General features: G+C 35.6%; 1 protein-coding gene across 1 annotated transcript in view; it reads left to right on the top strand.

The window, feature by feature from the left end:
• Positions 1 to 14,498, top strand: part of LOC109254640 (contactin-6) — a 282,077-nt gene that overhangs the window by 110,338 nt on the left and 157,241 nt on the right. Inside the window, 2 exon segments of the mRNA XM_053897189.1 lie at positions 3,219 to 3,345; positions 10,277 to 10,452. Coding sequence (XP_053753164.1) covers positions 3,219 to 3,345; positions 10,277 to 10,452 — 303 coding nt within the window.

A 14,498-nucleotide genomic window follows, 5' to 3' on the forward strand; every position in this document is an offset into this window, starting at 1 on the left:
CTGTAAAATACAGTCACCTTTACTATTCACACTTTCCTGCTTTACTCTCCATAAGCTGGTTTACTCCTCTTCATCTAGAAAAGGAATAAGATTAAAAAACATGATGCATATACCAATGTACTTAACTCCAGAACTGGAGGTTGTTATGAGAGTTCTCAGCATTTTTTCATTTCACCAGTGGAGATAGGGATAAGATTAAGGAGTCAAAAACTCATTTCCTGAGCCTGGCCTGAACTCTTCTTACGGCTCAGTTATTTTTGTTGTTTATTTCCTTTGTTTTGATTAGTTTAAAGTCAATGGCATTTGTCCCTTTTCTTGTTCAGACATTGTTCATTTCTGTTGTTTACTTGTTTGTTTGCATTTATAATTTCTTGCCCATTTCATTAGGTGTTGGGGTAAAGAGTCTGTATTATGTTTTCAGTTCACTCTTTTTCAACTAGGCTTCACAACACAAACATATAAGACTAAGTGTTGCTATTTTACAGTTGAGAGTTAAATAACTTGTCCACCATTATGTAGTAACTGACTAGGCTAGAATTAAAACCTGTCTGTCTCCACTTTTAGGTTATTAATGAAATGTACTGAAATTATAAATATATAATTGTAATATAAGTATAAATTACAAATATTTTGGAAGACTAATGAGAAGGAAGTAGATCCGAGTGGATAGTGAAAACAGTGAAGAGGGAATCAGGAAACCAGAGTTTGATTTCTTGCTTTCTCTTACAGCAAGTAGTGAATCTCAAAAAAGACGATTCAATTTCCTGGGTTTCAATTTCCTTGTCTGTAATAATGGTGACAATGACAATGGTGATGGTGATCGTCATGATATGGTGACTATACATTTACTTGTACTGGGAACAATATGCCATACTTCATAAGCAGTGTATGATTAAATCTGAAAGCAATAATTTGAGATACATATATCTATTTTACCAATGAAGATACTGAGAATTGTTCAAGTCCACTGAGGTCCGTTTGATTCGGAGGTACCATTGCATTTCTATACCACAAAGTCTGGCCTGAGTGGTCTACAAAACATCTACCAACTTTGAGATGCTGTAGAACTACGGTAGGTAGAGGAGATCACCATGCTCTTACATGTCTCTCACGTACAACAATTAGAGTCTGGACTGGGTGTCCTAACATTAAGTCTTGATATGATGAGATTTATACTTTGTGTTGTTTATTTCAACTTAAAACAAAATCTAACAGCAAAACAGCATTTCACCTTAAATGTGAGAATTGAACTCTTCGTCCTCCTCTTTCCTTTCCCTTTCCTTCTTAACAGTTCAGTCCAAATGTCATGAAGGGAGCTAAGTAAAGTATGCATCCACATGAATGTGGATGATGAGAGTTACAGCAGCCCAGCATGAGGTGGTAGAGACTGAGAGGGATGAAAAAGCTATCCGTGTAGGGCAGAGGGTATCACAGGGGTGGCTCAGAGGCAAAGTGGCAGAGCCCAAGAAAGGTGATAAGGATGCCTATGGTGGGGTAGCCTGGCCCAGGATATCAGAGTCTAAGAAGGCTCGGAAGGGCTCCATTGCCACGGAGAGTGGAATATGACTCTGGATGTTGTGTCAGAGATCAAGTGGAGTGAAAAAGAATACACACAGGATGGAGGCACTGCACAAGGTCAGAACCTGAGTGAGGTGAGAAGAGAGGGGATAGCTTAATAAGTGGTTTCAGGGCAGGTGTGGGAGTAACTTGGGAACACATGTCAGAACCTGTGCAGGGTGAAGAGGACCTTTATAAAATCTACAGTGGCATTCCCTGGAGATTAGTTATATATAGGGGAATTGAACAAATGCATAAATATTTCTATATATACACATACACACACACTAAGTGAGAAGGCCTGGGAGCAAGAACACCTCAGTAACATTGCGTACACTTAGCATCCAGATCATGGTTTCTAAATACCATTCTCTAATAAAAGGATCCAGATTTGCTTAGGAGAGTAGATGACTACTTCCATGGCTACAGTAGAAAAAACACAAGATAATTCTGGGACATTTTGTTGTACAATAAAGTAAGGAAGTATTCAAAGAATGACAGGCACATGTCAAAAAGATAAACTACATTAAATGGGCTCTTGTTGGCCAAATCATTGACAATTTGGTCATCAAAATAATAATAGATTATTACTTGTTTAATAAAATAAGAAATCATTTATCCACTCTGATAGAGTAGACCATTTTGATAGAAATGTATTAATAAAACACTTAAGTGTTCATTGAAGCACAGTATATTTGAATTGTTTCAAAATCTCTAAAAACAAAGTACTTACTAAGTATAAGGAGGAAAAAAATAATTTTAAAATGGAAAAGTCTGATAGACAATACCTCACAATCAGTGACCAAAGTTAACTTCATCAGTATTGGGGCAAATTGAAGTCCTGTACCACCTGAGAGGGTGTAATATAAAGCACATGGTATCCCTGAATCATAGTGAAACAGCAGACACTAAGGTGCACCCAGCTGGGGAGAGGAACAGAGGGACAGAGTAAGACAGTGTAATCAGTGTATTCTGGCTGGTGGGGAGGAGACTTCTTAAGGTGATCATTTTTAAAAATAAGAGCCGATTTTCACTGGTTCTGTTATTGTTTTTAAAAGTTTTTATAGACCCTTTTTATTACCTGCACCTTCAACATACAGACCCTACCAGGACCCCTACCCTGTTCTTGGTAGCTGACTGCTCAGACAAGCACAAACTGAGTGAAACTTGACCAGATCACAGCCTTGTAATCTTCAGCAATGTCAAAGTCAGAAAAATCAAGGAAAGAGTAGGGAACGTTTCCACACTGAAGGAGACTGAAAATATACAACAATTAAATAAAATCTGTAACTCTCGACTGGGTACTTTTGCTGTGAAAGATTTTATTAGGAAAATGTTAAAGTGGGGCCTGAGGATTAGACACTAGTACTCAGTCAATGTTCATTTTTTTTTAAATTTTGATGGCTTTATTGTAGTTATGTAAAAGAATGTCCTTTTTAGGAAATATAAAAGTTTTTAGGGGTGTTGGGGCATTGGTTTGTGAAATGATTCTAAGGCGTTCAGAAAAAATATTTCTTTGTATTATTCTTGCAAGATTTTCTATGTTTTTGAGATGGTTTCAAAATAAAAGTTAAAAGTGTATTGACTTCATATCTAATACACAGTTACATTCAAAGCAGGATCAAATGTTTTCATATGGTGTTACTCTTCTCTTTTTTCAGGTACTGGTCTTTTGAGCCGTCCTGTTTTTACCCAGGAGCCACAAGACAGTATTTTTCCTTTGGATTTATCAAAATCTGAAATCATCCTGAATTGTGCTGCCACTGGTTACCCTTCACCCAGTTATAGGTAAAGTCATACTTCTGGCACCACCCTGTTTGTTTGTTTGTTTGTTTGTTTGTTTATTTATTGTCTTTGATGTAAAACATGCACACAATAAAGTGTTTAGAATTACCTAATTTGAAGGATGCAGCTCAGTGAATTTTTACAAAGGTAAAGAGCTGGATACCCACCGCTGAAATGAAAAAAAATACTATATATTTTCAATATCCTCAAGTGTTGCCACTTTCCACTACGCTACTCCCAACCCAGAAACCATTGTTAGATCTCTGTCTTATTCATTAGGATGACTTAGAAGAGTGATTTTTTTCCTTTTCAAATTTTTATTTAAATTCCATTTAGTTAACATACAGTGCAATACTAGTGTGAGGAGTACAATTCAGTGATTCATTCCTTACATATAACACTCAGTGCTCATTATAACAAATGCCCTCCTAAAACCCATCACCCATCTAACCCTTCTCCCATGCACCTCTATCCATCAGTCCTCAGTTTGTGCTCTTTGAGTCTCTTATGCTTTGTTTCCCTCTCTCTTTTTTTCTCCCTCCCATATGTACATCTATTTTATTTCTTAAATTCCATGTATGAGTGAAATCATGGTATCTGTCTTTCTCTAATTTATTTTGCTTATTAGCATAACACATTCTAGCTCCATATATGTTGTTGCAAAAGGCAAGAGTTCATTCTTTTTGATGGACATTTGGGCTCTTTCCATAGTTGGGTTATTTTTGTTAATGCTGCTATAAACAGTGGGGTGCATGTACTCCTTCAAATCAGTATTTTTGTATCCTTTAGGTAAATACCTAGTAATGCACTTGCTGGGTCATAGGGTAGTAGTTCTGTTTTTAACTATTTATTTATTTATTTATTTATTTAGAAGAGACAGAGAGAGGGAGTGTGTGTGTGTGTGTGTGTGTGTGTGTGTGTGTGTGTGTGAGGGGGAGAGGTAGGGAAAGAGGGAGAGAGGATCCCAAGCAAGTTTCATGCTGTAAGTGCAGAGCTCCATGTGGGGCTGAACTCAGGAACCTTGAGACCATGACCTGAGCCAAAATCAAGAGTCAGACCCTTAACCAACTGAGCCACCCAGTCACCCTCTATTTTTAACTTTTTGAGGTAGCTCCATACTATTTTCTAGAGTGGCTGCACTAGTTTGCATTCCCATCAACAGCGCAAGAGGGTTCCCTTTTCTATGCATTCTTGCCAACATCTCTTGTTTCCTGTGTTGTTAATTTTAGGCATTCTGACAGTGAGGTGGTATCTCATCATAGTTTTGATTTGTATTTCTCTTCTTATGAGTGATTTGAGCATTTTTTCATGTGCCTGTTAGCCATCTGTATGTCTTTCTTGGAAAAATGTCGGTTCATGTCTTCTCCCCATTTCTTAACTGGCTTATTTGTTTTTTGGGTGTTGCGTTTGGTAAGTTCTTTCTAGATTTTGGATACTAAAGTTATTATTATCAGATATGTCATTTGCAAATATCTTCTCCCATTTCATAGACTGCCTTTTAGTTTTGTTGATTATTTCCTTCCCTGTGCAGAAGCTTTTTATCTTGATGAAGTCCCAGAAGTTCATTTTTGCTTTAGTTTCCTTGCTTCCGGTGACAGGTCTGCTAAGAAGTTGCTCCAGCCTAGGTCAGAAAGGTTGCTGCCTATGTTCACCTCTAGGATTTTGATAGTTTCTTATCTCACATTTAGGTCTTTCATCCATTTTGAGTGTATTTTTATGTATAGTGTAAAAAAGTGGTCCAGTTTCATTCTTCTACATGTTGCTATCTATCCTGTTTCCCCAGTACCATTTGTTGAAAAGATTATCTTTTTTCCATTGGATATTATTTCCCGCTTTGTAAAATATTAGTTGACCATATAATTGTGGGTCCATTTCTGGGTTTTCTATTGTGTTCTATTGATCTATGTGTCTATTTTTGTGCCAGTACCACACTGTCTTGATGACTATAGCTCTGTAATATAGCTTGAAGTCTAGAATTGTGATGCCTCCAGCTTTGCTTTTTTTTCAAGATTCCTCTGGCTGTTTGGGGTCTTTTTGTGATTCCATACAAATTGAGAATTATTTGTTGTAGCTCTGTGAAAAATGCTGGTGGTATTTTGATAGGGATTGCATTAAATGTGCTTTGCGTAGTGTAGACATTTTAACAATATTTATTCTTCCATTCCATGAGCGTGGAATGTTTTTCCATTTCGTTGTGTCCTCTTCAGTTTCTTTCATGAGTTTTCTATAGGTTTCAGAGTGTAGATTTTTTACCTGTTTGGTTAGGTTTATTCTTAAGTATCATATAGTTTTTGATGCACTTGTAAATGGGATTGATTGTTTCATTTCTTTTTCTACTGCTTCATTGTTGGTGTATAGAAATACAACAGATTTCTGTACATTAATTTTATATCCTGCGACTTTGCTGAATTCATGTATTAGTTTTAGAAATTTTTTGGTGGAGACTTTCAGGTTTTTATTTAGAGTATCATGTCGTCTGCAAATAGTGAAAGTTTGGAGCATTTTTCTTGAGATTGGTGGCGTGCAGTGCCATGTTGTGGTTAGAATTGAGGGGAAAAAAGAAAAAGAAAAGAGAAAGAAAGGAAAGGGAAGGGAAAATGAGAAAAGAAAAAGAAAGATGGAGGGAGACAGGTAAGGAAAGAATAGAAAAACAAGTAGCAAAAAGCACAGAAAGATAAGAAAGAAAGAAAGAAAGAAAGAAAGAAAGAAAGAAAGAAAGAAAAGAAAGAAAGAAAGAAAAGAAAAGAAAAGAAACAGAAAAACAACAGAAAAAGCAAGGAAAGGAAAAGATTTGTTTCCACAATTATCAATCAGTTCTGCACTTAATTAAAAATATCTACTGGCTTATTACAGGCAGAAGGATATAAGATAGTGGTTCTCATGACAATTTACTCATTAGTTTTTACCTATGAAAAAATACTCTGAATGAAGAGACTACAAATTTTACTGTTGCTAAAGGCTTCTGTTTCTAAAATATGTGTGAATTAGTAGGCTAAAGACAGGTAATTTAGCTTATTATTTCAAATCCCTTAACGTGGTTTAGCTCATCTGTAATATCATAGCAGAAAATACTCATAGACAAGAGGCTTTGGAAAGAGAGTGAAAAAAGAACTTGTTTTTAATGTGAAAATGGCAGACTCAGACCCAATTTCCATGATAATAAAGCAAAGGGCAGAGATAGTCCAGATAATGCACATTAGCAACAAAATGTAAAGTTTTAGTTTTAATATGACCCTTTCTAACTTAAATTTTATTAAAAAGACTCACTCATAACCTTAGATTGTACGTGTGTGTGTGTGTGTGTGTGTGTGTGTGTGTGTGTGTAATAGAAGGAAAACCTTTATGATACAGATTCTAACATTATTTGACATTATTTGGATATACCGTGAAGCCACATGAAAGAGCTATTGATTAAAGCAAGGAATGATCATTTCTAGTCACAGTTCTGATATTCATTGTGTGACCTTGGAATAATCATTTCTCTCTCCTGGCATTAACTTCCTCCTTATCCATAAAGTGAGGGTGTGGTTGATTTTAGTAACTTCTTATAGTAATTTCCTTTTAGGAAAAAAAATCTCATAGCAGAAAATAAGTAATATATAAAGCATAACTTTGGAAACATTTTAAAAGCAACTTGTCTTCTAGTCACTTCCAGTGCAGTAAACACCTTCACAAACAAGGTTTCAGTGCAAGCATGAAGATATAGAAATTTAGGCAAGTTTGAACAAAACTTTCCCATGGAAAGAAATCACTCTAAATTGTTTTAAGGGCCAAGTAACACATGAGAATTAAAGTCTAGCCAGGAAGCTTTGCAAAGGGAGGGAAAATGGATTACATAAAGTTGGTACTTGGGTAGTATTTCTTCTAAATAAAAGTCTTAGATAATCGGGTAGCCGTGAGTTTATTTCTAGCTCAGAATATATATTTTATTTGGGAAAGTGAAGCAACACCTATGTAAATGATTTGTACACAGGATAAACTATATCAGAAGTACATCTGCGGATGTCATAGAGGATTTCTGGCAGATCTCCTCTTGACCGGATCACCAGAGGAGATTTTTTTAACTTAGTCTGCTCTAGTCATGAGGTCTTAAGTCTGAGATCTAGGTGTCTTTTTTTTAAACATTTTTTTAATGTTTATTTATTTTTGAGAGAGAAACAGAGACAGAGTGTGAGTAGGGGAGGAGCAGAGAGAGGGAGACAAAGAATCTGAAGCAGGCTCCAGGTTCTGAGCTGTCAACACAGAGCCCAGTGTGGGGCTTCAACGCAGGAACAGTGAGATCATGACCTGAGCAAAGTCGGACGCTTAACCAGCTGAGCCACCCAGGCGCAAGGTGTCTTTGAATAAAAATCATAGAAGTTGTCCTTCTGCCTTCTATTCTTTTCATTTTCTCACGTCATCTTCTTAATAAGATGCCTTCTTTATCCCATGGGATAAAGCAAGATATATATAATTGTGCAGATTTTATGATTGATGGATATAACTTCTGGAAAAATTAGATGACTCATCCAGGGATACACAGGAAGGGAATGTCAAAGCTAGGCCTAGGACTGTTGGTATAGGCCAAGGTCAATGGAATCAAATTTAGTGCACATTACAATCACCCAGAGAGACTGTTACAATTTTAGATTTTGGAGTTCTCCTTCAGAAATTTAGGGATGGGCTCGGAAATAAGCACTTTAACAAACACTTAATGTAGCAAGGTCCAGTTCTGAAACACATACACACATACGTATGTTATCTAAGGACAATAAACATAGCCCCCAGCCATTATATTCTTGATACAGTGCTTAATTACTTAATATTAAAGGATGTTCCCCAGAAAAAGTCAAGATTTTAGTTCAAATTCATTATGTTTCCTGGAATTAATATGATATTAATGCAGATGCTTAAAATAGTCATTTAAAGCAAATTTCCTACTTTGCATTATAGGAAAATTCTCCTGGGTCTGCAATCCTATCAGTAATGTGTTTATGACAATCACTTGAAATCATTAATACTATTTCTCCATTGATTTAAACATATTAATTAGGACAAAGCCCACACCAAGAGTTGAACCCCTGATCTATATGCACAGTTTAATAATCATTGTACCACAGTGATTAGAATGATTATGGGGATACTGTGAAAAATTCATTTGCTGCAGCTAAGCCAACAACTTTCAGTTTGTGTTGAAAAACAATTACTGAGCTTAATTAGGAGCATGTAATGATGACAGCAGTTATTTCAGCGATTGATTCCAAAATTAAAGAGAGCTGGCACACTAAGTGTGGTATATCCTTTGCTTTGAAAATGAAAGGGAACATAGAGGTCCAAAGATCATGCCCTGTAAGCAAATTGTGAAAGACAGTATTATAAAGCTGGTAAGGAGAATATTGGAATCTTGAGAAAGGCCTAAAGACAGAAAATGTTTCTATATTTGATTTTTAATATTGAGAACAAAAAACTGTACAAATTTCTCTAGAAAAAAAGATTTGACAGAAAGTGTACTGCTTTTGGCTGCTTTCTTTCAACTTCTTTTTGTTAAAAAGAACTTGAGGTACACAAGAATTGGCTAAATAGTTTTAAAGCGACAGAGTTTATCAAAAACCTCTGATTGATTTTATATTTGATCTATCACTTACCTGTTTGAATAGGGTAGAGGATTACCTATGTCTGTATTTCTTTCATACTACAATAGACATTTACCACAGTCTCTACATTGGATGTTTCAAGATGCTCCTAAAAAAGTCAATGACCCTTAGAATAACATTATAAAATGTAATTTCTTTCTTACAGTTATCCACCCTCTTCAAAATATTTTTAATATGATCTTAGCATGAAGGGGAAAATAACAGCAAAGCTGGCATAAATCCTGAAAGTACATGGTTTGGACATTGGCTATGTTCCATTAGAAAAAGCCATTCATTTGTTTTTCTAAAAGACTGATTGTCTTAATTCAATATTTTTAAGTGTCTTTCTTCCTAAATGATTTCTATGACTACACACAGCTAGGAATATATCTAACTAAATATGCAACACTTATACTTCAAAATGTCTGGATATTTTGAAGAAAAGGGGTGAAACATGGAGGAAGTGGGTTTGATTAAAGATAATTACTGGGTATTCATTCATCTTAAAATGACCAAATGGAATTTCTAAAACATCATTCTTCGAAAATAAATATAACTGTAAGGCCCTTCTGCTACTTAATTCATGTACCTATAGTTGACTAACAGGTAAGTCAAGAGACTATTTTCTGCCTAAAATAAAATCTCTCAAACTGCATTTGTTTTATTAAAGAATAATTTTAGTTTGGCATTTGTAAGTACTGTTGAAATATATTCTGCGTGGTTAATTTTCCAAGTAAGAGACTCACAGAGACAATCATGTTCCAAAGTAGGTGGGTTATTATTGTTTTATTATCAGCCTCAAATTGGCATTGTAAAAATCTTTCTGGCTTTCTTTATGCCATTTGTAATATACGCTTCTCGGATTTCTATCTCTAAATCATTTTCAACGTCCAATTTTGCAGTATCGGTTGTGGGTGTTCAGGTATAGTATATGTTATTTGAAAAGTCACTAAAGGAATAGAATGGCCAGTATTATTGACTGAATGTCTCAGTTTTATTTCTCATTTCAAGAGTTATGTTGCCTTCTTGTACACATCTGGGTGAATGTTTGTGATTCATCAAGAGTGGAAGATCTTTCAAATAACCTAGTTGTTGATATCACTGAGTTCCTAAATACAGTCATCTTTGGTGAAACTGAAGGATTGTCTTCACATGTAACCATGTTTGTTGTTGCTGATTTAAATGGTCCTAGCAAATAAATAAATACGTAAATATAGACATCCATACATACATGGTCTTAGTAGTACAGCTGCCTGTTGTTTAATACAAGGAATGGTCAACTCTGTATATTCTAACATAATTTGATTTTTTTTCCCTTGAAGGTGGAAGCAAAATGGCACAGATATTGATTTTACCATGAGTTATCACTACAGATTGGATGGAGGCAATTTGGCAATCAGTAGTCCCCGCACAGATCAAGATATTGGCATGTACCAGTGCCTGGCCACCAACACTCTTGGGACAGTACTGAGTCGGAAGGCGAAGCTCCAGTTTGCATGTGAGTTTGTGGGGGGAAATTTAATCCCTATGTTTGTTTAATACAATATTTTTGTTCATATTAAAATATTAGCCTTGCCAATCATCTGTTCTTTGAGGGTGATTATTTATGGAGGTAAAAAGTTTTGACAGCGTGCATTTAATGAATCCATACTCCTAGGGATAGTCAAAATCTTCTTCAAAAAAAGGAAGAAAATAACTGTGTTATTATATTTGATAAATTATGTTGAGAAATATCTCTAAAAGTTTCAGATATAAATTTTAAGAAAAATATATATGACACATTACTGTTTTTCTTTCTTTCTTTTTTTCCTTTCTTCTTTTTCATTATATATTAGTGTGCAGAGCACAGGAAGAAAAAGCTGAGGGCAGAGATGTCTTTTGGGCGAGGTGGATATTCTCCCAGGAAATGTGATCATACACCCACAGTTAGATGTAGGTGGAAATAAAGTGGTTGCCAAAGGCAGACTTTATATTAACTGTAACAATGTCCAGCTGCATCACATAAATGTCATCCAAGTAATTACCTTGGTGACATTTGAGGACATTAGCAGATGAACAATAGACATATGGCTTCTTATATCCTTTATACATAGGGTTTCCGGGGACTGAAATGTTTCATATTGGATCCAGGGATAGCCTTGATTGAAAGTAATTATATTTGTTGATATGGATGAAATAGAAGCCTTGAATTTTTCTCTTTACACCTCCTCCCACCCCATTTCTACCCACGCCTGCCTCACAGGATATATCAGGGGGCCAAAGAGTTAGCAATTAGTCTCTTGGGTGCTCATGGAAAGGTATATTCTGTTACTTTGAAAGAGTAATTGTTTTGAAATTTTACTAATAAAATATATGTTCAAAGCCTACCTTGCAGAAACAATGTAGTCATCAACAGATACATGAATTAAGAATTGAGTCTATCTGCCATTGCAAGTCTTGTGTTCCAAAGATCCCTTGCTTCATACCCATTTCCTTTTAGGTTGGCCATTTTGGGGGTAGTCTTATTTCTGAATGTGTGTGTGTGTGTGTGTGTGTGTGTGTGTGTGTGTGTATGTGTTTGTGTGTGTGTGTGTGTGTGTGTGTTTAGTCATAGATACAGATGATATAGATACAGATATAAATATAGATATAGATAGATATAAGCATTATATAGGTATATATACACATACATATATGCATGTGGTCATATATACACAGACACTCATGTATATACACACATGCATTGCTAAATGTATTTGAATGTGTTATATATGCATAAATAGATAATGCAAAAGTTTATGGAGATAGGTGGAATATGAACAAAGGCTTGTGGCTATTTTGAAAAAAAAAACAAGAGAGAAAATGATAGAAGGGACATATCTAATCAAGAATAAGTTTTCCTATGAAAACACGCTCAACATCACTAACCATTATGAAAATGTAAATCAGAACTATAGTAAGATACTGCTTCATACCCGTTAGGATGGCTATTAGTAAAACACACACACACACAAACAGAAAATAACAAATGTTTGCAAGGATGTGGAAGAATTGGAACATTTGTGCATTGGTGATAGGAATGTAAACCAGTAGAGTCACTGAAAGACAGTCTAGCGGTTCATGAAGAAAATTAATGGAATTACCACATGACACAGAAATTCCATTTCTATGTATTTACCTCAGAGATTTAAAAGCAGGCGGTACTCGAACAGATATTTATATACCCATGCTTATAGCAGCATTATTCTGAGTAGCTAAAAGGTGGAAATAACCTGAATGTAGTGTGTGTGTGTGTGTGTGTGTGTGTGTGTGTGTGTGTAGAATAGAATATTATCCTACTTTAAAAATGGAATAAAATTCTGATACAACATGTATGAGCCTTGAAAAAATCCTGCTAAGTGAAGTAAGCTAGACACAACAGGACAAATATTGTATGATTTAATATATCTGAGGTAACTAGAAGGGAAAATTCATAGAGACAGAGGGCAGAGTGGTGACTTCCAGGGACTGGGTGAAAGGAAGTTTCGGGAGTTAACTTTAATTAATACAGAGTTCCAGTTTGGAATAATGATAAAGTTCTGGAGGTGAGTGGTAGTAATGATTACACAATCTGAATTTATTCAATTCCACTAAATTGTGCACTTTAAATGGTTAAAATGGTAAATTTTATGTTATGTGTTTTTTTTTTAGTAGTATCATCAGAATTCAGTGGAATAGAGTTGGATTTTTTTTTTCCTTCATCATAATTCTTAAAAGAAAAGAAGAGAAAGAGTAAGGTTTCTTTATTAAGTATCTGTTCTGGTTCTTTGTACAGAGAAAGTAGAGTCTAAATGCTAGTCTCCAGCCTAATGGAAAGTTCCTAAAGTACAAGACCTGTGTCTTCGATTAAATTTGAATTCCTCACCACCACCTTCATAAATTCCCAACAGTGCCCATGTTGGTAGAAAAGACTTTTGGTATGTAGGATAACAATGGTAGTGGAATGGTAAGATTTTCTATGCAGACAGATCTGAGTTCAAATTCTATCACTGTCAAATGTCTACTGGTAAAATCAGGCCACCTCTAAACAATAGTAAGCCTCTGTTAAGAAATTTATTCAATGGAATTATAGCATTATCCATAGAACAATGACCTGGATTACTGGAGATAATGATTGCAAAGTCCCTGTCCTTTAAAAGGCATTTGTGAAATGAAAGCTCTAATTCTTCTTGTTATTTTTTAGTGCCTCCCTCAATTTGGTCAAACATTTACATATTTCAAACTGCTACAGTTACTCATAGAAAGGTCTTCTAATTTACATTTTACACTTTCTCCAGACGAGTTTCTTCATCTCTTGTTTTCAAGACTTTTAGGTGCTTTGACATATATATGTTACCTTTCTTGAGCCCAGAAACCACCATAGGAGATAGACGCTATTGTTGTTCCTATTTTACAGATTAAGAGCCTGAGCCTCACAGAGATTGGTGCTTTTTTAAAAGTACATTGTTAGAGAACCAGGTGAAACTTGAGTATAAAAGTAGAGACTCTAAAACGCATGCCTTTCATCTTACAGTAGTCAGTCCTTCCCCAACACTGCCCACACAAAATATGTGTGCTTTTTAAATTTAATTTGCTCTTGGCATAGTACTTGTGAAAATATTAAGCCGTATCTTCAAGATAGTAAACTTCACAACAATCCTGGTGATAGATGCTGTTGATACACTGTCCAGATCCCTGTAAATGGACAGTGTGCCCATCTCCAGCTTTTAGTGACCATGGCTGCACCTCTTTTACCACTTATGCCCCAGACTCCCTAGGGGATCAGGCTAAAGCTGGACAACAGCTGAGAACCCCATCTTGTTTAGCTCCTTCCCCGGAGCTTTCCTGCTTCCCTCCCTCCCTTTATCCTGGGAGTGTTCTCTCACTAAATCATATAGACTTGAATGTCTGCCTAGGCTCTGCTTCTAAGGAACCCAAAGTAAGACATTTAATATAAGACATTTAATATAAGGTATTTGATCTACTTATTGATAGAAAAGTTAGGTCCAAAGCCCTACTCATGTGAATTTCTATAGTAAGAACAAAGATATACATCAAAACAAAATTGTATCAATAACTCTGCTCCCTACAGGTTGGCAGTCAATTGTATAGTGTCACTTTGACCTTCAGAACAAATGAACTATGAACAGCCTTTCAGAACCTAACCTGTCCCTGGGAAAGAAGCTGTAGGTACATACCTCTAGATAATTGATGGCTTTTGTTTGTAACTTTTATCTGGATGTTCAGCAATTCAAAAACACCCTCAGAGTTTATTTTAGACTCAGCCCATAACATTTTGCCTCATCCTGATTCATCCCACCATGAAACCATGCTGAAATGTGGTCCATGTATACAAAGCTATCTATTATGAAATGTCTTTCCAAATCAAATCAAATCTGTCCTTAACCAGCTCTGTGACCAAGACAAGACTTATTAAAGGTATGTTTTGAATTCCTTGATTACAAAAACAGACCCCTTCACTTCTTCCACATAAGATTCTGTCATTCCAAATTCTCAGATAGATTTTTTTATTTTAAGCTCTTCCTT

The sequence above is a fragment of the Panthera pardus genome, unplaced genomic scaffold, assembly GCF_024362965.1.
Source record: "Panthera pardus isolate Hobbes unplaced genomic scaffold, ASM2436296v1 HiC_scaffold_8, whole genome shotgun sequence".
Lineage (NCBI taxonomy): Eukaryota > Metazoa > Chordata > Mammalia > Carnivora > Felidae > Panthera > Panthera pardus.